Genomic DNA, 22,905 nt, shown 5'->3' on the forward strand with positions numbered 1-22,905 from the left:
TACACAATTAATGCTCTGTCATCTATTACCACCAAATACTGGAACATAAATACATTCGCTTCTTAGCGCAACACATCCATGCTCTTTCGTCAACCAGGCGCTGACAAATAACAGGACGAATTGCTTGCAGAATAGTCGGCATGACGATATTCCTTCACGTACAAGCAGATACACAGAAATACCATTCATATACATGCCTTAAGCTTCGACATGGGAAAGTTTCTTCTGTTTTGGGGATAAAGAAATAGTGTCTTAGAACTACGCAGCATAAGGCTGACTTTCTCGTCCTGCCTGGACTATTACCGTTGGGTCTATCCTCGCATTGGAGAATGACGTAACATCCAGTACGCCCACAGTGACCGGAACGCACGAGTTGCCGCCGGGACCTTGGAACGACGATACTCGTGAGGCATTGGCTGGTCGCCGTCGGGGCTTTGGCGTTGACGTGGCGTTTAAAGGGTCGGGATTGGGTGAGGAAGAGAGATGAGGAAAGTGGTCCTAGCGGACTCATCGCATCGCAGTTCTGTTCCCCTGCAGCAGTGGACAGTACGTAACTGCTTGTTCTTTCCCTCTCTCTCCCTCTCCCCTGTCCAGAAGGGATTGTGGGTTCGTCCGGTTGACGGGAGGCTAAAGGACCCACGGGTCCGTCACGACGGTTGGATACCCGTTGCTGAACGGTTGGCGGCATCGATCTTCATTTGAGAGAAGGGGTGGAGTTAATGGGTATCATGACGCAGACTAGCCTTTCCCCGACCGTGAACTCGCCCTGTGTGTGAACATTGGTGGGAACGGGTTCCTCCATCCCCATCTTGAAACGCAAGCAACGTAGATGGCAATCTCCTTCTCGGCTGCTCGTCATCAACCCAGCTTGGGCAACGCCCCGATGCGGCCGGCGCCGAGGACGCACCAGAACGCCTCCTCCCTCTTGACCCTGCCGTCCGCGCCGCCCGTCTCCTTGCCCTTTTCCCGGTCCTTCTCCCTGATCTCGTCCGTGATGTCGGTCTCGTACTCGATGCGCACGAACATGGGTATCTCCAGGACGTCCTCGTCCTCGTCGAGGCCGCCCTCGAGGTCGGCCGGGTCGGCCTTGTCGGCGACGACCTCGAGCACGACGCTGGTCCAGTTGCGGCCGCGCTCCCACACCTTGCCGGCTTCGGCCTGGGTGGCCGGGTTGGAGGCGCCCAGCTCCGTGGACGAGGGCGCCTGCGACTTCTTCTGCGTCGCGCCGGGCCCCGTGAGCGCCTCGTCCCAGACGTCTGTGTTGGCTCCCACCTCGAACTCCGGGCATAGCACCGTGACTTTGCTTTGGATGCGGCCGGGCGTCATGGCCGGCGTCGCGAGGGTCACGTGGATGGGGTCGAAAAGAGGGTTGCGGATGGTGAGGATGAAGTGGTTCGCCATGAACGGCTGCAACTTGTTGTAGTCGAAGGGAACCGGCGCTGTTATGCCGGGGACGGACGTCTCGGCCTGGCGCGGCAGCGCCTTCAGCGAGATTTGCGGGATGTTGTTGAGAGCCAGCAGCTTGATCTTGTAGCGGGAGCTTGATATCTTGGTCTCGGGTCTGGCTAGGATGTGTCGGCATGTTCTACACCGCTTGGCGCGTTTGGTGCGGAGGAGAGTAGGGACGGGCCGCAGATCGGCTGCGAAGCGTACGTCGGATTGGATCTGGCTTTGGCGCTGCTCTGGACTGACGGTTCCTTCCCAGCCAAGTTGCCGCATGCGCTTGATGACCTCGTCTTCGGAAGAACGATTGTGGACTTGGAAGCCCTCGTCTGACCCAAAGGCCTCTCTCATGGCCGATGGTCTGTCCTTCTTCGACTTCTTGGCGCCGCTGCCACTGTACATGCTCATGATTCGCGATAAGGTACTTGATGAACCATAACCGTAATCACCGCCCATTGTATCGGTCTGCAGCTGGGACTTATAGAAGGCGCTCAAATTTGAAAATCGTATGTCATGGTCCATTGGCAAGTCTTCATCCGGCACACCTTCATCCTCTTCCTCGTCAGGTCTCTTTCCGAGCTCTTCAGCCTCCTTGCGCTTGTCGCGGGCCTTTTCCCGCTCCCGTAGGGTGGGCACGGTCTTTCCTCCGTTTGCAAGCCGAGCCAGCTGGCCGGAGATGTTGTTGGGCTTCTCGAATTCGACGCCAATCTCGAGCGTGCTCCATTGACAGTACGGACACGATAGGTAGAAGGGACCGGGGGGCTGGACGGCCTCGCCGTCCTCACCGAGGCGCACATGCTTCTCGTTTTCCGAATCGAGCGAGTTGACGACCATGGGAGCGGTGCAGACGGGGCAGTTGTAACAGCTTCGCATACACCTATGCAGACATGGTCAGTAATGGCATGACACGACGACGAGATTGCTCCAACGTACCTGTTCCCATCGCTCCGAATGTTACTGCTGGGAACCTCAAACAAGCAGCTAGGGCAGAACCAGGTGATGACCTCTTCGCTGACACATCGTGGGCAGCGTATTTGATGGCAGTCCTCACAGTACAGCAGGTGCTCGAGCGGATACAGCGAGAAGTTGGAGCGAGATTTACGTGGGTCGAAGGTGCGGTCTTCTTCTTCCTTGGTGTGGGTCGAGTACTGCGAGGAGCGTTTGTCGCGCACGCGAGCGCTCGGCGTCGAAGTGTCGACACATGGGCACGAGTAGAAGGTGTAGGGAAAGGCCTGGGCCATGACGGGCGGTGTGCTGGAGAAGTTGTGCAGCAGTCAAGACGCGAGAAGCGCGTCGCAGCGGAGCTTGGACCCTTGCTAGGTCGCGACGTTCCCCGCGGCGTCGGCCATTTCTTTCCACTGCGTCATGAGCTTCTCTCCCTCGCCCTCTCCATTGGCCTCCACTCCGAGGCCGAGCCTCCCTCTCACACATCCGCAATGAAGCCCTTTTCCATCAGAAGCCTAATCCCTCCGCCGGCTACTCGCAGGGTGCGCTTTGCCGCCCAGCGCTGCTACGCCGTGCAAGCACCCGGAGCCCCGACTTTTGAGGTCTTCAACCGCCGTACCAAAGTGTTGCAGAGGGAGCGCGCCGCCGCGAACACCGAGAGGAGCAGGGAAACCGACTACCTGCGAGATGAGACGGCATTCAGGCTATGCGAGCGTCTCCTGGTACTCCCATCTCGTCCCGCTGCCACGGCCTGCGCCATACTTATCATCCTCCGCGTAGGACATCAATCGCCGCTTCGACCGCGTGCTTGACCTGGGCGCAAACGCTTGCAACATCGGACGCATACTCACAAAGCCGGACCCTGACAGCACCTCTTTGGCACCCGTGTCCGAGCCACTCTCCACCCGCATTGGAGAGGTCGTCGCCGTCGACTCGTCGCCGACCATGCTTTACCGCGACGCCGACCAGCCCTTCAACAACGACATCAAGATGACCCGCCAGGTCCTGGCCGATGAGGAGTGTCTGCCTTTCGAGCCCGAGTCTTTCGACGCCGTGCTGAGCAGCCTGTCCATGCATTGGATAAACGACCTGCCTTCGGTCTTGAGGCAAATCAACAGTGTCTTGAAGCCCGATGCTCCTTTCCTAGGCGTAATGCTTGGTGGAGATAGTCTCTTCGAGCTGCGCACGAGCCTGCAGCTTGCAGAGCTCGACCGGCGAGGTGGCGTCAGTACGCGAACCTCTCCGCTCGCCGACGTGCGAGATATCGGCGGCTTACTGCAGGGCGCCGGCTTCAAACTTCTCACCGTCGACGTCGACGACATTATTGTGGACTACCCCAGTATATTCGCGCTCATGACTGATCTCCAGGCCATGGGCGAGAACAATGCGGTCCTCGGCCGCGAGATGGGTCCAATCAGAAGGGATGTACTGCTCGCTGCAGAGGGCATCTACAGAGCTCTACACGGAAACGAAGATGAGGAAGGTACCTTGCCGGCGACCTTCAGGCTCATCTACATGATTGGCTGGAAAGAGGGCCCGAACCAATCGAAGCCTCTGCCTCGGGGAAGCGGCATGGTCAGTATCAAGGATATTCTGGAAAGCGACAAGGGAGACAAGAAATAATCGCCCTTCTGCTGAGGTCTGAAAGCGAAAAGAATAGAGGAAAAAGCGGATTCTCGCTCGTAGGGCCGGCAACGCTCTGTTTTCAAGTGTCGGGCAACCGAGGAGCTTCGAGGACAGCTCATCTCATGCATCCTACCGGGGAAGCAAAAAAGTGCGGCGCTGAAGATCGAATAGCAGATTGTAGGCTGCCTGAGCGACAAGCTCTAGGCCCAATACTCTCGCATTTATTGCGTTCGGATCTTCGCACGTCCAGAGCGGAGAGCTCGCTGAAGTGTACTTTACTGTAGAGTTAGAGCATACAGCGATCGCATCGAGGATGGCGTGGAGCAATTTATTTAATTTAATTTAAGCTCCCCTCTTCGCAGAAAGAATGGTGTACCTTCTCTTAGAGATAAACCTCGCATTATATGGGAATGTACCGGCCAATAAAATGTCCAATGAGAGGAGCGCCATTGGTAGACGGGCCTTAGACCCCTGTGTGAATCTCAGCCTTACGCCCCGCTCCGTGCCAAGCTCGACTACACTACGTCATTGCGTTAATCTACCACTTCGTCAAGCCACGCCACCATCCGTAAACACACTCCTATTTCGCAGCCCAAAGAAGAGCCAACACCATCATGGACAAGATTCTTCCGCCCATTCACCTGGCGCAAGCAGCCGGAAGCGCATACACACTCTATTTCTGCTACATCTCCATCAAGAACCTGAAGCAGTACGAGAAGAAGTCGGAAAAGGCAGCAGAGTACTCGGCAACCGCCGCCGAGCAGCTACGCAAGACGCGCACCACCCAGGGAAATGCTCTCGTGACAGTAAGCTCCCAACCTTCTCTCGACCCGACGCCCGCAGCCGCCCGATCCACCGACAACTAACCGCGCGTGTTCCCAGGTCCTCACCTCCCTCTTCACTTCCGGCTTCCTCCTCTACACGGCCCTCCGTCCGGGCGAGTCTTCGTACCCGTCGTCCTCGCCTTGGCTCGCCATCGGCCTGAACGCGGCCAACATCGCCAACGCGCTGCTCACGCGCTCGCACGTCGCCGGCTTCTGGGAGAACAAGGCCAAGGTGCCGTTTGTCGAGGGCTTCAACGATGCGATCAGCTCGACCGCCCAGATCATCAAGTCGTTGGAGAAGCTCGCGGTGGGCTGGAGCGTTAGCACGGCGGTGACGGCCGTGGGTATGCTGATGGGAAGGTCGTGATGTTCTTTTTGACTCGAGGATGATTACTATTAAGCGATTACAGGGTTTTCGATGGCATTTCTCAGATTTTCCTAATGTCAGCGGCATAAATTGTCTATTCTAGCACTCCCCGCAAGCCCGTCGATGATTCTCATAAGGTTATCAATTAATCCTTTGACTTCTTGTTCTGTAATGCTAGGCGGTGCCTCATGAATATCACGAGGATTGTTGGCTTCGCGCTGTGTCTTGCAGTGAGGTTCTCATAGGCCGCCTGCAAGTTCACAGAACTCGCCCACGCCCTTTCTCAAACCCTGCTCATACTCCCACACGCATGGACCGCCCATGCCACTCTCAATCAACCTTCTTCGCACCCAAACCTCCAAGCTCCCGATCTTGTCGCCACCAACACCCCCTCCAGCACCACCTTCTCCCAGCGCCCCCACATCTCCATAGCCACCATTAACGCGCATGCCGAAGAACGCGGCCGCATCGTCGAAGCCCTGCTTCCAGCCTTGCTCGTAGCGCCAGTGCTCGAACTGCGTTCCGGGAGAGTTGTTGTCCCAGTACCCGCAATGCTGCGCAAACGTCTGTCCGAAGCGCTCGTCCCTCTGCGCCTGCGCCACCTCGAGCCTCTGACGGACGTCATCCGCCGTCAACGTCAGCGTCCAATGCGGCGTGATGGCCCCTTTCTCGGTGCACGCCTTGAAGCCCCACTCCCCGCCGGGCATCCACTGCATCTTGTACGTCCAGAAGTGGCTGCCCATAGCCTTCTGCTGGAACCTCGCGCTCAGCGCCTGGCCAAACTCCCTCGCCCACTCGTCCCTGCCCTTCTGCTGCCCGCCCTTCTTCCACGTCTCCTCGCTCAGGACACAGCTGTACTCGCCGACCACCGCCGCCACCGCCCCCTTCTTGAGCACATCCCCCTCGGCCTTGTCCAGCAGGCCCAGCTTCCCCCTCGCCTCCCGCACCACCTCTTCCGGGCCCATCTTCTTGTGCTTGTCCGCGAAGCACCAGTAGAAATGCGTATCCACCACCACCGGCGCCACCCGCGCGCCGACGCCGACCTTGTTCGCGCCCGCCGCCCACTGCACCGCCTTCCCCAAATCCCACGCGTCGCTCACGTACACGGGCAGGCCCGGGTCGACGGCGGCGACGGCGCGCACGACGTCGTCGTACCACTCCCACAATCCCTCGGCGGCCCACTCGGCCTCGTTGACGAGCTGCAGCCCGACGACGCCCTCGCGCAGCGCCGCGTCGTCGCGCGCCTGCTCGGCGATCCACGCGAGGCAGCGCGCCGAGTGCGCGCGGCACCCGCGCGAGCGCCAGTGGCCCGCCTTCCCCGCGTCGGTGCCGCTGTGGTCGCAGCCGTTGGCGCCGCCCGGCAGGCCGTGCAGGTCGAGCAGCGTGCCGATGCCGCGGGCGCGCAGGCGCGCGACCAGCGCGCGCACCGACGACCACGCGTTGGCGTAGACGGGCGCGTAGCGGTGGAACGGGTCCGAGGGCGAGGTGAGGAAGGAGGGCCCGAGGGTGAAGTAGCCGATGGGGAGGCGGATCGTGTTGCCTGCGAAGGGGTGTCAATTTGGGGGTTCGTCTGCGGGGCGGATTGTTGGGGGGAGGAATGTAGTAGAAGAGGGTGAGAGAAGCAGCGGATTGTGCGTGTATGGATGCCTGTGTATGTGTAGAGACGAGCAAAAGAAGAACTGCTATTTGGAGAGAGGAACTCACACTTCGCCTTGCCGACCAGCCAATCCAGATCCGCATCCGTCACGGCGCCCGCCCAGTGCCGCTCGAACTTCTCCCGCGCGCCGTCCATGCCCAGCTCGTCGACGCTCGCGCGCACCGCCGCCAGCTCGCTGCTCTTGCCGTGCCCGGCGCACGAGCCCGGGAACATGGCGGGGAACAGCCACTTCTCCAGCACGTAGATGGAGCCCAGGTTCGCGCCGTGCTGGTAGCGGTAGCGTAGCACGTCCAACGGCGTGACGCGCGTAATGGCCGAGGGCCGGTCGGATTGCTGCGACGTGAGCGGGATCAGAGGCTTGGGCGGGATGGGTGGCGGTCCGCTGCTGTGATGTTGTTGTTGGCTGCCATTCGAGGAATCATTGCGGTCTTGGAGGAGAGGCTGGAGCTTGTCCTGGAGCTTGGACTTTGCTTTGTTCAGATATTTGTCCATCGTGTGCAAGTTGGGAGAGGAAGAGAGAGATGGAAAGGCAGGCCGAGTGCGGAAAGAGCGCGTCCACTTATCATGAGCTTAAAGCGACCAAAACCTGATAGTTAGCGGAAGCACGGCATTGGCGTTGAAGATCCACGGGAAACGGGCTGCAGGTACGGGTTTATCGCGCACTGCATGTTCTGTTTGGGACTACTTTGATTGATGATCAAATGCAGCACGGGCCCGACGGGTGCGTTGAGACGGAGGTTGAGCTGCGAGTGACGTAGTAGATAGGGACCCCAGCTGCGAGCTGCAGCTGGTTGCAAGGGTCATGGCTGCATCTCGGCGCTACTTCAAACGAACGGGAACGCGAGAATCAAGGTAAAAGAAGAAGACGGGCATCGGACAGCCTCGACCATTGCTAGCACACTTGAAAGTCTTGGGTGGCCTCCAAATCAAACAAAAACCCAACTGTTGAATCAGCAAGCACCTCACGGAACCCGTAGGCGCCAACCATGCCTCTGAACCCCGAAACTCCTTGCTCTAAACCATTCATTGCATCGTGTGCAGAGCTGCTGCTGCGTCTCGGTGAGAATGAGCCCCGAGCTCCATCTGCTTTGGTGCAACTTCGCTCGCCGTCGCGTCTTGGCCAGGACCAGCGCCAGGACCAACTCCAGGGCTAGGACCAGCTGCAAGGCTAGGACCAGCTCCAGGGCTGAGGCCCCTGCTGGGACTAGGTCCCCTACTTGGATCACGACTTTGACTCGGGCTTGCTCTTCCTATCGACAGGTTCGAGAAGCTTGCAGACATCTCAGGCTCTCCATTGAAAGAGCTCTCGTTGGCGCTAAGCTCCTGCCTCACCGTCGCTCCCGTCGCCGGGTTCGCGTGCTCGACTCTGTACAGAACCGGCACCGTCCCAGCGCTCTGTGGCGGAAGAGGTCCAGCACCAGGACCAGTGCCATTGAGTTCTTCGTCCTTCCGGCCAAACGACTCGGCCCACCACCTTACTTTCGTAACTTCGGGTAAGAAGATGCGCTCCTTACCGCGGATCCGATCATCAACCTCCGGATCGTACTTGTCGTTTAGGAACATTTTCTTGCGAGCAAGGAAGAAGTCCCACACGCTCTGTGTCCGCTCGTGGGCTCTGTAGTCAGCACGTTCTTTCTCGTTGTCGAACAGGAACGTGCCATACTGGCAAGAATAGAGATGGTAGAGCAGGCGCCTCAAGAACCGCTCGTTGAATTCGAAACGCGTTGGGTTCTGGTGGAGGAGCTGGTAGGTTGCATCCAAGAATTGATGGAATACAGGGCTGACTTCATCGGTTTTAGTAACCTGAACCTTGTCTGGAGGTTTCGACCCGTTTGACCTCGGGCTTGGAGAGTCGACTTTGACATCGCCTTCCGACTCAGCCAGTGACTCCCTACTGTCGTTCTTCTTGTTGCCAAAGAACCCCTTGGCGCTCAGCAGGGCGTTCTCAAATGCATTGGCGCCTCCCGCGCCGGGGTTGCCAGCATCGTTGCCTCCGATGCGCTCGTTCTCGACCTCAAACCATTTGTCGCTGTTCAAGAGGCCGGAGCGCTGCCGAAACTGATGCCCAAAGGAAAGCCAGTCCTTCTCGACCAGGACAATGAACCCTTCCATGGTACGATAATACGGATCCAAGCACAGCTGAGCCAGTGCGCTAAGTTGACTCGTGCGATCCCAGCCATCCGAGCAGTGGATCAGGACATGAGAGTGATCAATGGCAATTGCCTTCGCGCATATTCTCGCTCCATCCACAATACCCGCGATGTGTTCCAGCCATCCACTCTTCGCAAGTTGATCCCGGTTGACGGGTACATCCACTAAGTCGGTGTGCTTTATGGCTTCTACGACCTTGTTCAGCGAATTGCGCATTACGTGAATGTTAGCAATTCCCAGATAAGCCTTTGTAGCTGCTCCGTAATGGGCCATGTCTTCAGAGCCCTTCCCAATTGCAGAGTTGACTGTCGCATTCAACCTTGGTCGAGCATCCACAATCAAGTTCTTCTGTTGCGCACCATACATCCTCCCAGGGCTAAGGGGCTGTTGGGTAGCGTTCGAGATCAATTCGTCCTCCGCTGCCGTCCCGGCTTCGACGAATGAGCTCTCGCCGCTGGTGGAGGGGAGATTATCGGTGCTTGGCTCCGGACTGCCTGAAGGCTTTGGAGTAGAAGTAGGAGACGGTTGGACAGAGTCGGACTGCCAGACTTCGCCATTTGGCCTCGAAGTCGCGAAAATGGCGGCGATCAGCTTCTCGTCTTGCGGGTTGCGTTTACGTTGAAGTCCTGGCAGTGGCTGAGAGCTTCTTGTGATAGAGCAGTTGTTTATCGGATGCAGGTACACCAGGGCTGGTATTCTCGCACGCGAACGGAAATCTCTGGCGTATTTTAACGTCATGTCTGAAATGACCGAGGGTACCGCCAGTGCGGAGGGATAAGTTGGGGAATACTGGAGTGCCATCAGTTCGCCAGCACCGTAACAGGGCGTATAGATCATCTTGCCTGGTAGTCGTTGTTGATTTCTGTTATCCTCCATCCTTTATCCGAATCCTTTGCGCTGATGCCCATGCGCTTGAATTCCCGCCTGGGGTCGTAGATCTTCCAGCCACCGATGGCTCTTTCAGGCTCCGGCGACCTGAAGGAGAAGGCATAGAGTTTCTCCACGTTTGCAACCTTGCAAGTCAGGCACCTTATGGTATCGTACACGTCGCGCGCGTCCGCTTCTTTGCGGAAATGGAGGGAGAAGAAGGTGAAGTCGCGGCACTGCACGCGGATGGCGGGCGGGGCCATCATCGATGGCGATGGTCGGTATGAACAGCGTGATATCAGAGGATACGCAACCCACATCTCTTTCGGTCGCTGGGCGGGTGCGGCTGAGGAGCCGTTGGCAGACTGGGCTGGATCATGGTATTTGAAAACGAGGTGATGGAGCTGAAGGTGGACAGTCCCTTCGATGCCGCGGCCAACCCGCCAACAAGTGACATTGTCGACCTGGGCCACGATCAGTACATGGCGAAAAGGCGGGCGCGGGCAACGTACCTTAGAGACGCGGATCCTGCTGTCCATGATGGGAGTGCAAAAGGCGACAGCCCCACTACATGAACGTGCAGGGCGGTGCGGCGCTGAGCTCCTCAAAGAAAGAAAACCGGGAGAGTTGTGTGTTTCGGGCTCCGGAGCGTTGGGTGTCAGCCTGCAGCAGTCGTGAGTATGGCGCGGTTATGCGCGTCGAGAGAAGTCCGGGGTGATGGTGGGAAGCGGGCAAATGACAGCATGCGTAGCCCGCGTTCGCCGGCGCCAAGGCTCGACGCGGCGCCGACGGGACTTGTGATATCGATAGGTAGGACCCCTTGTGACGTGGGACCGAGGCAAACACTGCAAACTGCATGGCCGCGCGCTCGCTAGTCGTGGCCGGCTTGCCCTATCCAGAGCGGTCACACGTGCGGCCTGCAACGTGGCTGTCGTCCACGCAACTAGAATCTACGCAGCGACGACGGCGCAGCTCACGCGGGCGGAGTAGTATTGTCTATGTGTCATTCGTTAGCCACGGTCGCATCCGCGTGTCTCGATTTTGCTGTGCCGCAACTGATGAGCCGAGCCAGCGGCAACTACTTTCTAGACATGGACGCTCCCAGCGGGGAATCCTCGGCACGGCACGGCAAGCGCGCGCACTGACCATCGGCTGCTCGCACACCAGCATTCTAACCTCCGCCCAAAATTGGTTTTGTGCACCTCGACGCCGCGACTCTCCACCTACGGACGACAACCCGACCGACCCCCATAGCCTAGATTCTGCCCGCCAGGTGTAGAATCATCCTCAGTCCACTACAGTCAAAATGGCCGCCGCCGCTGGTGCTCAGATGTACGTTGCTGTAGCCCCGCCGCCGTCGTAACTACCACCAGCGCACTCGCTAACCATTCCACAGCTCCAAGAGGAGAAAGTTCGTCGCCGGTACGCTTCCAATTTCGTTTGCCCGTTGATTTATTCTGTTGGATGGTGGAAATGGTGCGCAGGCCTGCGCAAGGAATTCGCACATTGGGCGCAGGCCTTGGAATCATCGACGCAGTAATTGGCGGTTGGGCAATCGATGCTGACTGAGCGGTACAGATGGTGTCTTCTACGCCGAGCTGAACGAGTTCTTCCAGCGCGAGCTCGCTGAGGAGGGTTACTCTGGCGTCGAGGTCCGCGTCACGCCCACCGTCACCGACATCATCGTCCGCGCCACCCACACCCAGGAGGTTCTTGGTGAGCAGGGTCGCCGCATCCGCGAGCTCACCTCCCTCATCCAGAAGCGCTTCAAGTTCCCCGAGAACTCCGTCTCGCTCTACGCCGCCAAGGTCTCCAACCGTGGTCTGTCCGCCGTCGCTCAGTGCGAGTCCCTGAGGTACAAGCTCCTCAACGGTCTTGCCGTCAGGAGGGCATGCTACGGTGTCCTGCGCTTCATCATGGAGTCTGGCGCCAAGGGTTGCGAGGTTGTCGTCTCCGGCAAGCTCAGGGCCGCCCGTGCCAAGTCCATGAAGTTCACTGTATGTCTGAGCCGATTCGGAGCAACTGCGATGGAATACTAACGAGATGCAGGACGGCTTCATGATCCACTCCGGTCAGCCCGCCCAGGACTTCATCGACACTGCCACCCGCCACGTTCTCCTCCGCCAGGGTGTCCTTGGTATCAAGGTCAAGATCATGCGTGGTTCTGACCCCGAGGGCAAGGCCGGCCCCCAGAAGTCCCTCCCTGACTCCGTCACCATCATCGAGCCCAAGGAGGAGCAGCCCATTGTCCAGCCCATGTCCCAGGACTACGGCGCCAAGGCCATTGCCGCTCAGCAGGCCGCTGAGCAGCAGAGGCTGGCCGAGCAGGCCGAGCAGGAGGGCCAGGAGGCTCCCGCTGAGTTCGCTCAGGAGTAAGATTGTTCAAAAGGAAGACCGGGAGGTCAAAGAGCGCGTATGGGGAGGTCGAAGTTCTGCATTTCACGACGTTTGGTCACGGAGTCATCTGATTATTTCCTGTGAGCCAACAAAAATAATGGCTTTCTTCAGACTTACGGACCATGGGTGAATGGAAAAGATTTCAACCAAGCAAATGATTCATGCTTGAATTTTCTTTCAACGTTCAAAGTCAGATGCATTTGCCATGTGATGTCGCAAGAATCCGTGACCTGTTCTGCCGAGGTGCCAACTACCTACTGACAGAGCCGATGCTGACCTCAGTGTAGACTGCAACCAACTGAAATCTCACGCACGTACAGTTCAGACCGCGGAATGATTTGCCAGTACGGTCTCGGAAACACTCCTTAGCAGGAGAGCTAATGGTAGGCATTTCGAAGTTTTATGCAACTAATGCAATGTCCGCGCCTATCTTGAACAGACATGAACATCTGAGATGCTAGCCAAATAGGCTCTGGGAGATTTGTGCTCGTTTCTGACAGTGGTCTATCCATGTCGCTATTTGCTCGAAATTGCACACAGCTCAGTATAACCCCCGCAACACTTAGCATAGTGCCGATCAGTACCATCAAATGATAGCGACTTGGATGTTTCGACGCACATTGCGATGGACGTTTTCAAGCAGCTTTGACTATGCTTCTTGTTACATCAAGCGTTTCCAACTTCCCCGCCACAGCTATGCGAGCAGTTGGTCTAAGCTGCGCACAAACAACCCCGTCTTCGTCTCTCGCTCGCTTCGGGCATTCGAGCTGCGCTGAGGGAATGGGCCACTGATCGTAGATCATCGGAGTTTGCGAAGATACTAAGGCTTGGGGCGTAATTGGAGAGCCGGTCGCGAGTGCTGGTGCCAGGAACTGCCAGTGCGAATCCTAGTCGCTCTGAGATTTCTGTCAAAGCATGTTCGCAGCAGCGATTTGAGCACTTGGCTTTGCCAGGCATGGAGAGTCTACTGGGTGACAGTTGCGGGATCTCCCAAAATTCCGGACTTCTTATGCAAACGAGCGACGCCGTTGCCGTGCAGGCGCCGCTGCTGCGATTCGCAGAAGTCCCAGGCTATATGCATCGATTTACAGTATCAGGACTACTTCCAGATGTTGGTGTTGTGCTCTGCTCATGTTGAAAATGGTCGCTGGGACAAGAATTATACTGAGGGATTAGTAAGCTCAGTACTTGGCCTACGGTAGAGGTGATGTTCGATATTTGTAGGTTACTCCGGTTCGAATGTGAATCATTCGAGTTTAAGTCACCTAAGGCACCGTGTGACCTTGCATTCCTGTTCACGCCCCAGTCTCGTGTTAGATGAAGGTGATTGACTCTATAAAATGTTTGCGAGGGTATTTGCTCACTGGTTATCCCGAATTATACCGAGCACGTTCTACATGCACGATCTCGGGATTACAGTACTCTCCTTCGTCTCGTTACAAAATGCATGCTAAATCCTCAGCCAAAAGTAGCAGATATTGTATTGTATTGCACAGTACAGTTCTGTCCCAATCTCGCTATACACAATGTCAGCTACACAATGCAGTGCCGCGGTCACTTCTGGCAGAATTGAATACTGTAATGCAAAAGTGATGGGCAGTGTCGAATAGTAGCGTCATCATATTCTACATCTATACTTTAATCAAGTGCCGTTAGACAGCCTGGCAAGCCCGCCGCCCAGTTCATGGTTTTCCTCCATCGAATTAGCTATCAGCTGTCTGGCCTTGAAATCCCGAATTCTCAAGCAAGAGAAAGAGAACTCATAGTCAGCGCTTATAAAACCATGGTGGCGGTTACAATCCGGACCATGGGCTCTTCCCGTGCGCTATGAAGCAGTGCGCTTTCCCCGAGTCCTGCACTACGACGTAAGAACAGGTTGACCGCTATGAGAATGGTAAACGCTTGATCTTAAAAGTGTTTGCTGGACATGAAAACCATTTGCTGAACCTCGCCATCACTTAGAATCCATGTGGTCCAATCAATGGTAAGGATTGTTGTACCGGCATCAGCTTCAAAAAAAGGGCTGTCGGCAAGTGATCCGTAGGGCATGTCCGGTCAGTGCAGGGCTTCACCGATATTGGCCATGTTTCCAGTAGCAGCCTAGCCAATGGTTGAAAGCGAATGTTTGCCAATCGTCCATAGATAGGACAAGCGTGAATGGCCATGACCTCAAGTCTGCGGCGCCCGCTAGGCCCGCATTGCTCAGCGTCCGTCCCAAGCACACGCCACGCCTCACTCAAACATGTCTTCCACAATACCTAGCGCGGGCTCAAAGCGTCCTTTGGAAACAGGCCGGGGCGACCATAAGGTTTTGATCCGAAACGCACAACGCACTCAGGCGCTCCGCAAAAGCACAGGCATTTCCAGGACTAACGACAGCCGCATCCCGTCATACCTTCTCTCTGTGGAAGGGTACACCTCAGCCGCAATACGCGCTGCAACCAATGGCCATTCATCACCACCACCATCAGCAATTCGTGACGGAGTGGTGTACTGCAGGTCAATATGAACATGCAGACAGCCACCAATTGCTCGATCCTGCCCGCAGGAGTCCAGACCAATCGAAAAAGCGGCTCCGTGCCCGCATGGGCCCCAGCTCCATTTCCCCAAACAGGTGTTGGGCGGAACACACGGCCTACCGCCGGGGTGCTGGCAAATTCGATCCGGACGGCGCAGCCCAGCTCATCAATCCTTTCCCTCTGGAGGAAAGAAAGCGAACGAGGTGGGAAGGATTCCGCGGGCGGGCAGGCTCCATGTACGAGCCAATTGTTTAGTGTGCAGCTGCGACAAGGACAGAGACGCGCGTCGAAGCTCGTGTAGCTGCCAGAGGGCGAAAATGGATCCCAGCGCAGCGTTGGCGGCGTGCGGGTAAATAACGATCAGCCGAAAACGTGACGTCGCGGGCTCCGCTGTCGCACGTGCAGCCAAGAGTCGCGCTCGAGACCAGCGCGGATAAGCGCCAAGCCAAGAGGGACATGGATGATAAGTTGGTATGTTGTAAGCTGATGATGCGATTGCTTCTTGCTGTTCCGCCCGTGGGGCTGTGATTTGCAGTTCCGACCGCGTTCGGAAAGGAGGATTCTGGATGCTATACATAGCAATTCGATAGTCCACCGCACCCCAAAGGAGCATGCTGCAAGATTGAGCGCAGAAGTCGTCGCCGAGAAGGACGACAGAACGAAGGAACGAGAGGCGTGCACTTAGCCGTTGGCTTATCGGAGGCTTGCAAGAGCCGCGTGAGCATCAGGCGTTTGAGGTGCGAGGATCATTTCGACGTTTGCGCTCCTTCGCCAAAGCTATGGCTTCCCCTTTTATGCAGCAAACCACCGTTGGACATGTTCATCGAGCACCTCTCCTAGCTCGCACGGGGAACGGTGAGCAGCGGATCAAGACAGCATGCTTCCCCTTGGCTTTCTGGGGGAAAAACAAAACTGCATGTGCCGGGATTCCATTTCCAAGAAATGCTCCGCTTTTGTTCGCGGAGATGAACATGACCTGCATGTAACAGAAAGGGACGACGATTCTCTTTTCGAAGCCTTGGCAACCATCCACTGTAGTAGCAATCCGGCTTTATGGCGCTTCTGGGAGTCCTTCGAACACTACCAGACCAAGACCCAGCCATACGGGCAGAGATATCGCCTCTTATACTGCGATCGCGCCTCTGCTTCACGGTGCGCCGTCCACACTGATCTCCCGTACCGCATCTGATCCGTGGACTCTGTATACGAGGATCGTCCGTACCGAAGAGGGGATGCACGATAAAGTTCGTGAGGAGGGGATCGCCTCGTATCGGCGGGTCAACCGTTAAGGAGGACTCTAGCTGCCGCAATACGAGATGGGTCTTCGCACACTAATTTTCCTGTGCACAACGTTAATCCGAACCACAGACAAGAGCTGGGCTTGAAAGAATCAGATCTTTGATAGTGCTGCACTCTTTCTGTGGCAGGGTACGGGGTTCCGTGTGGTGGTTGGGCTGATCTGCCAACGACCGGGCATGCCAACGAATAGCTTTGGACAAGGTAGGCACGTTTCGTTTTGCCCCTTGAAGGCGACCATGCGCACGTCGGAAGGGCGCTGCACTGTTTATAGGTGAGGAGTGAGAGTACTTCAGATAGCTAGGATTGCGTGAATTTCCCTAGGCCGTGATAGGCGAGATCCATCGGCGTTCTGGCCGGTGGATATATTGCTGCAATCTTGGCGTCGAACTTGAAACGCCTCCATATAGCGGTGAAGGCCGTCGCCGTTCATTTGCGAAACTGCAGGCGACTCGTTCAATTTCACAAAGATGCGATTGCCGTTGCTGGCGAGGAATGGTGTTGGCGCGCTACTGAAGCGTTTCGGCTTGGAAAACATGGCCGCCTGGTAGCTAAGCAATGCTACAGAGGCTTAGCTCGATCCGTTCGGCTAACTGGCCCCGAGCCCTCAGAGCCTCCCGTCTGCTATCGCGCGCGGCTCGTTCGTATCGCGGAAGCCCGTGTCATTTCGGCGTCTGGAACGTGTGGCGTCTGAGGCGGTTTGCCAAGCAGAATCTTAAATGTACGCGGCGATGGGGGGATCGAGAAGGGGTCCTGGGGGAAAGTGGAAGTAGCGACGGCTACGCGAAAGGGACGTGAAGGTGGAAGTGGTTTGGAGAAGGTCGAAGAGGGAAGACGAACGTCCATCCCGCGAAACACGGTGCAGCTGATTCATGCGCCCAGCAACCTGCAACCAGAACGCGTCATCCGTGCAAGCGGCCATGGTGTGCATCCCGCCATTCTCCCGCAATCTGCCTGCGCTTTCCTCGTCGGAGCAGTGATAATCAGAGTCAGAACAGAATGCGGTCGGTGAATGAAATCATGGCTCATCTCGGCGAACATGAATAGCAGACCGGCGCGATCGACTGCGACACTGGCCGGCACTTGGCCATGCGTGTGGCTGCTGGAGCGGATGGCTGAAATTGAGGCGCAGAGGGCACGCCGGACATTGCTACTGCAAGCGTGCATGCTGAGAAGACACCCACGCCGGCCCTACTCGGCCGCCGGAGTCATGGCAGCCACCCAAAAGGGAGAGCCGCGACTGGGATGCGGGAGGGCAGAGTCAGGAGTCAGGAGAGGGAAGTTCTTCCGGAGCTTCTCGATCTTGGGATTGTGGCTGCTGCGGCGGCGCGGCCGCGTCCTGTCATCCTATCGATAGGACCCCGCCTTTCCCACGACGCGCAGGACTGGCGGCCTCGGGCATTGGTCCTGATGCATTCGCCGGTGGGAAATGAAGGCAGCGTCGAAGGCGGGCGCGAGTCAGCGCACGGCGCAGCGGGGCCCAGCTGCACCTCGGCAGCGCCACTGACGGCGGGCAGTGGGCACAGCGGACAGGCGAGCACGCAAGAATTGGGCTGGGGCGGCGCCCACGACGATGACGCTGTTTCGAAGAGTTTCCGAGTGGACGCGCACATGGCCGCCGGGCTAGGCCACAGGCAGCTGACGGGGCGCTGAGCCCTGCGTGGCCCCAGTTTATATGAAGATCCCCACCGATGGTGAAACGCAGCGTTGGCGCCGCCACCAGCGCACGCCCTGCGGAGGGAAATAAGCGTAAAAATGCCGGCGAGTGGGATGGGCGCCGGCGGCTGCGCGAGCAACAGCGGCGTGGAGCACGGCGAGCATCAGCATTAACCAGGCACATGGGGGCGGTTATTCGCCTGCAGCAGCAGCACCGTCCGCGCGCGCTGAGAAACAAGCAACACCTAGCCGGGCTGCCAAGCGCTGCCCCTGACGCTAGGCCGCCGTCACCGCCCTCCACGACCATCCTCAGCCATGCAGGAACCCGGCGAATCAGCAGCGCCGCCCTGCGCCGGGAGCAGCCTCTGCGCGGCTGCGCTGCCGGCCTGGGCCAGTGACCGCGCAGGACCGCCTCCCGCGGCGCCAGCCGGCGCCCGTTGTTTCTCGCGCTCACACGACGGCCGATGGCGGCGTCGACACGCTGCCCGCCTGGGCGCGGACCGCTGGCCCTGCCGCTGGTGGCCCCCGCGCAACCGGGGTGACAGGTCCGATACGAGCGTGCCCTGGCGGACGACCTGCTCAGTTCAGGCTGGCGCCAGGGGAACAGCCCACTGCCTGTGCCCTCCGGCGATCTGCTGGGCGGCGGCCTAGCACCGCAGGCGGTCCGCGCTACCGGCTGCCAGTAATCTCCCGCTCACATATACAAGCTCCGCGCCGCCCGCTGGAAGTCTCTTTCCTCTCCACGCTCAAAGCTCACAGTCCTACGACAATAATCAACTCTTGACTTCGGTCGTCCATTCTTTCGAGAAATCCACTCTCTTCCAACAAACGAGCGCCCATTCTACCGTTTCTTTCCAACCAACTACCACCGTCAAAATGAAGGCCTTCACCGTTGCTGCTATCTTCGGCGCCGCCGCCCTGGCCGCCCCCAACCCCGACAAGACCGTCTACCAGACCGAGGAGGTTACCATCACCTCTTGCGGCCCCGAGGTCACCAACTGCCCGGCCAGCTCGCACGCCTCGACTGCCGTCCCGGCCGTCAGCACCCCGGCTGCCTCCGCCCCCGCCTCTTCTGAGGTTGAGGGCGTGACCTCCGCCCCCAGCGCCCCGGCCGCCACCCCCCAGTCGACCACCTCGACCATCTACTCGACCCTTGTCTCTTCCGGCGCTGAGGGCGTTGTCACCCAGACCGTCGCCATCTCGACCACCATCTGCCCGGTCACCGCCACCGAGACCCCCGGCGCCCCCGCTGGCACTCCCTCGGCCCCTGCTCCTTCGGCCCCGGCCGCTGGCACCCCCGAGGGCCCCGCTCCTCCTGCGGGCACCCCCGGCTACGGCTCTCCCTCCGCCCCCGCTAGCTCCGGCGTCGAGGGTTCCGTCCCCAGCCCTAGCGCTCCGGCCGCCGGTTCGTCTACTAACACCTGTGAACCTATTATTTCGACCAGCACTGTTTACATAACCCCAGGTGTCTCTTCTGGCCCGGCCGGTACTGGCTACGTCCCGTACCCCACCGGTGGCCCTTACGCCTCCACCCCGGTTGCCGGCACCCCTGGGTGAGTATCCACGCCTCCAAAGGTCCAAGAATGGGTGCTAACAAGATGCAGTGTCCCGGTCGCCCCCACCCCGGCTGCTGGCACTCCCGCTGGCACCCCCGCTGGCACCCCCGCCGGTACCCCCGGTGCTACTCCTCCCTCGTACACCGGTGCTGCCAGCGCCCTGAACGCCGCTGGTGCCTTCGCCGGTTTCGGTGCCATCGCCGCTTTCTTCCTGTAAATGCACTAAGTCATCGTTTCCAACTAAGCCTTCCATCAATGCTCCCCTTAGTCGGGGGACACCATTGGTCTGACAAGGCTATGGCTTATTTTTGCATCATGAGGCGCGGGGTATCATTTTTGCACTTCTCGGGATACAAATTTTCTGGGGCTGGAACAACAGTTCTTCAATTGTACAGCTTCTAATTTCTTGAACGGGCGGAGGGCGCCGTCGTACAATATCCATGTTTTGAAACGCGCGGCGGGTCTTACGCGAAAGGGGATGTGTGGATAGTTGGAATGAAGTTTTTGAGCCTTAATCGGCCTGTCTTACACCTGCGAACATGAATGTGCTTGAAACGTGAACCCAATTGAACCTCACTGACATGAGGTGCCATCTCTGTTCCGCCCGTCTATTCTGCGGGTCTTCGCATTCCACGGCGGTGCTGCAGATCAATCGCTGTAGACGTCTCGGAAACGGACAGGCCGAGCTGACTGAATGCATTGTGTGCTCCCATTGCACAAATAACCCTCCAATATCCAATTGCACCATTCCTCCGACCTGCAGCCCAGCTCATGTAATTGTTTCTCTTTCTGCGCTTGTTCGACGTTGCACGCCTTAACGCGGCTCGACACCGAAGTTTGCCTGACCCGTCGTTGAGGCTCTATCCCCTGCTGCTCCTTGCAGTTTGCGTTTGATCTGCAAAACGCCAAACGGGCGAGTACATACAGAACCATTTGGGCGCACGGCTTTAATTGTACCACATGCGAAATGCGATTGCCTGTCCACACGAAACGACAAGCTGTTTGCCTTTTGCAAGCTGTGCACCCACTTTTCATCTGGCGCGCGGCTGTCGTTCGTTTTGACGTTCATTGTAGCCAACATAAACTTTTTTGTAGCGCCACCCGTGCACACGAGCTATTCTCTCGCGCCAGCTCACATCCCCCCTAACTTTAAATTTTGTCCACGCTTGCGAGCGCACGAACATGTTTCCGCTTGAATCCTTCCGTTTCGAAAAGCGAGGTGCTGGTCGCTGCGAGATGTAAAAGGAGGTGTGGTAGTTGCGCCCCTGGATCCTTTTTTTTTTTGCTTCTTTTAGTTTTTAGTACTCATTTACTTCTGCATCTGACAGTCACCTCATTTTCTCCGGTGCTGGTAAACTGCATGATCGGTGCAGAGTGAGGGATAGCCTTCACAAACCGTGTAACTCGCTGAAATCCGGATCGCTGCATGTAAGGCTGCGAGTTCCGTACGATTAAGCGCTTGCACAACAACAGCTTGTTCAACCTTCCAGTTCGAAGGCTTTTCGCTACTACTTGGCGCCTTCCGCACCTGTCATGTTGTACTCAGTCATTCAGCCGCTGAGCGGCAGGGTAATGTAACGGTGCATGGCCACGGGCAAGGATGCTTATTTCAGGTACCCAGAACTCAGCACTGGGTTCAGCTGCGACGGTGGTAGCGTCCAGTAGATTAGGAGGTTGCGGACGTGAAAAAGAAACTGAAAGGTTTATTATGGAAGATCGATGATCGGAGCTCGTGTCTCTGCAGCAGAGTCATGCTTCGCTTGGGCATGATGTGAGGGGAGGTGAGCATCACGATCAACTTTGTGTGGTGTATCATCATAGACCAGTGCCATGCATTTCGACTTCGAATGCCGACAGACTCACCGTCACGAGATTTCGAGGGAACCTCATGAAAAATGACTGCAAGCTATGGGAGAGCCGGGTTGTTCAAGGAGACGACTAATGTACATACATAGGTGGAGTGGATACAGCACTCACACAATGTCCCCGATCCTAACCATAAACGCCATATTTCAGGTGCCCAACTAAATTTCTCACTCAACTCTCGTCTCCACTGTTCCAATTGGCCGCTCCACTAATTCGAGACAACCATCGACAACATGCTTCCTTGCACCCTCACTGCTCACGTTCTTGCCACCCAGATACAGCAGCCACGATAGCCTGGTCAGCCTCTCGTCGTTCACTGTGCCCAGTGCCTCCAAAGGTCCCATATTGCTTCCGTCCTTACCAGTGGCTTGGTAGAACATATCCAGGGCACCTTTGGCATCTCTCCTGAGCAGAAGCACGGAACCTTTGCCAGCCTTGCCACGTGAGTTGAAAAGCGCCTTGAAATCCTTCATCGCCTGACCGAATGCCTCATCATTGAACTCAGGGTCCGCCTTTGCTTGCTGTGCAGCAATGTTGGATTCTTGCATGCGCTTCGTGATGCCACGCACCAATCCATCGCGCAAATGCGCGAAATTGGTGTCGCGCGTCGGAACGATTCGGAAGGCCATGTTGGCTCTCAATTGCGGGTTCTTCAACAGAGACTCCCAGATGGTGTTGGAGTCTTCCGGATCCACGAGCCTCTTGCGAAGTTGGTCCTTCTCGCCGGGAATCAGAGCGGAAGCCATGGGGTTGACTTCCTTGATGAGCGCAGCCTGCAATCTGGGCAGCGCCGACGTCTCCACGTACAGCCCGACGACGTAAACCTGTATGCTAAGGAAGGATACGCTGCGGATGCCAAGCCCAAGCAACGTGTACTCAGTGTCCCTCTCCGCCTTCACTGCGCCAGCATCGCCCTCTGCATTGGGGAGCCTGATGGTTTTGGGGAAGACCGGCACGCTACTTGTCCCCGTCTCTACCAAGTCGATGACTTCTTCCCCTATTGCCTGAAGCTTTTCACCACCAGGCGCGACCACGACCTTCCTCCCTTGGAAGTCGCGAGCAACGTTTGACGGCGCATCCGTCCTTGCCGAGGTCTTTTTCTGAAGTTCTTCCAGGTCGACGTTGTACACAACCACCATGGGAATGAGGATGCTGAGTATACATCCTAATGCGGCATAATTCCGACGCCGAGAGTAATATGCGCGACGGGCGGTTTCGGCGCGCTGGACGGCAATCGGGTCAAGCGGGTTTACATGGTCAAAGTCGTGCTCTTCCGCGGCGCGAGTGCTGTGGCGGGGAGAGCTTCGCCCTCTATCCAGGAGATTCTCAAGCTCCAAAAGATCGTCGTTCGAATTGCGCGAAGGCGCGCGCGCCGAGTTGTAGCGAATGGACTGGCATGTCGCGCGGAGCAGGGTGGATGACGGGTGACGCGAAAGGGTAAGGCCACGGAGGGCGCGTAGTCGTGAGAGATTGCGAGCGGCTAAGTTGAATGACATTGCTGGCGGCTTCTGCAAAGCGATGCAGCGGCTGAAGAGGTGGCCTGAGAACGGGGGTGAAGATGTGGGGAGCTCTGGGGAGCAGTCGTTCGACGATCTATGATGTACTCGTACATCGCGATTGGCGCCAGAACGACCCCACAGCCCAAATGTCGTGGCCGGCCGGCTCCTGCTTAATGAATCCAACTGACGCGTCGCGTCTTCCCGCAACCTGCGCGCTCCGCCTCTCACTCCACCGT

General features: G+C 57.6%; 9 protein-coding genes across 9 annotated transcripts; 4 read left to right on the forward strand and 5 right to left on the reverse strand.

The window, feature by feature from the left end:
• Positions 1–858: 858 nt before the first annotated feature.
• Positions 859–2,684, reverse strand: SLS55_007800 (uncharacterized protein; the record flags this gene model as incomplete). Its single annotated transcript, XM_066779215.1, has 2 exons — positions 859–2,320; positions 2,377–2,684. The coding sequence occupies 2 exons, from the start codon at positions 2,682–2,684 to the stop codon at positions 859–861; spliced, it is 1,770 nt and encodes a 589-aa protein (XP_066630019.1).
• Positions 2,685–2,879: 195 nt separating this feature from the next.
• Positions 2,880–4,011, forward strand: SLS55_007801 (uncharacterized protein; the record flags this gene model as incomplete). The annotated part of the gene is made up of 2 exons (XM_066779216.1): positions 2,880–3,110; positions 3,169–4,011. The coding sequence occupies 2 exons, from the start codon at positions 2,880–2,882 to the stop codon at positions 4,009–4,011; spliced, it is 1,074 nt and encodes a 357-aa protein (XP_066630020.1).
• Positions 4,012–4,628: 617 nt separating this feature from the next.
• Positions 4,629–5,205, forward strand: SLS55_007802 (uncharacterized protein; the record flags this gene model as incomplete). Its single annotated transcript, XM_066779217.1, has 2 exons — positions 4,629–4,820; positions 4,897–5,205. The coding sequence occupies 2 exons, from the start codon at positions 4,629–4,631 to the stop codon at positions 5,203–5,205; spliced, it is 501 nt and encodes a 166-aa protein (XP_066630021.1).
• Positions 5,206–5,444: 239 nt separating this feature from the next.
• Positions 5,445–7,354, reverse strand: EXG3 (Glucan 1,3-beta-glucosidase 3; the record flags this gene model as incomplete). Its single annotated transcript, XM_066779218.1, has 2 exons — positions 5,445–6,745; positions 6,910–7,354. 2 exons carry the CDS (start codon positions 7,352–7,354, stop codon positions 5,445–5,447), a joined length of 1,746 nt encoding a protein of 581 aa, XP_066630022.1.
• A 101-nt stretch (positions 7,355–7,455) lies between these two features.
• On the reverse strand, positions 7,456–9,751 carry YMR1_1 (phosphatidylinositol-3-phosphatase ymr1; the record flags this gene model as incomplete). Its single annotated transcript, XM_066779219.1, has 2 exons — positions 7,456–7,605; positions 8,195–9,751. The coding sequence occupies 2 exons, from the start codon at positions 9,749–9,751 to the stop codon at positions 7,456–7,458; spliced, it is 1,707 nt and encodes a 568-aa protein (XP_066630023.1).
• A 95-nt stretch (positions 9,752–9,846) lies between these two features.
• Positions 9,847–10,419, reverse strand: YMR1_2 (phosphatidylinositol-3-phosphatase ymr1; the record flags this gene model as incomplete). Its single annotated transcript, XM_066779220.1, has 2 exons — positions 9,847–10,245; positions 10,393–10,419. 2 exons carry the CDS (start codon positions 10,417–10,419, stop codon positions 9,847–9,849), a joined length of 426 nt encoding a protein of 141 aa, XP_066630024.1.
• Positions 10,420–11,186: 767 nt separating this feature from the next.
• Positions 11,187–12,256, forward strand: RPS3 (40S ribosomal protein uS3; the record flags this gene model as incomplete). The annotated part of the gene is made up of 4 exons (XM_066779221.1): positions 11,187–11,212; positions 11,277–11,302; positions 11,459–11,877; positions 11,930–12,256. The coding sequence occupies 4 exons, from the start codon at positions 11,187–11,189 to the stop codon at positions 12,254–12,256; spliced, it is 798 nt and encodes a 265-aa protein (XP_066630025.1).
• A 6,368-nt stretch (positions 12,257–18,624) lies between these two features.
• Positions 18,625–19,521, forward strand: SLS55_007807 (uncharacterized protein; the record flags this gene model as incomplete). The annotated part of the gene is made up of 2 exons (XM_066779222.1): positions 18,625–19,301; positions 19,353–19,521. The coding sequence occupies 2 exons, from the start codon at positions 18,625–18,627 to the stop codon at positions 19,519–19,521; spliced, it is 846 nt and encodes a 281-aa protein (XP_066630026.1).
• Positions 19,522–21,337: 1,816 nt separating this feature from the next.
• AIM18 (Altered inheritance of mitochondria protein 18 mitochondrial) lies at positions 21,338–22,666 on the reverse strand (the record flags this gene model as incomplete). Its single annotated transcript, XM_066779223.1, has 1 exon — positions 21,338–22,666. One exon carries the CDS (start codon positions 22,664–22,666, stop codon positions 21,338–21,340), a length of 1,329 nt encoding a protein of 442 aa, XP_066630027.1.
• Positions 22,667–22,905: the final 239 nt, after the last annotated feature.

The sequence above is a fragment of the Diplodia seriata genome, assembly GCF_021436955.1.
Source record: "Diplodia seriata strain FDS-637 chromosome Unknown scaffold_8, whole genome shotgun sequence".
NCBI lineage: Eukaryota > Fungi > Ascomycota > Dothideomycetes > Botryosphaeriales > Botryosphaeriaceae > Diplodia > Diplodia seriata.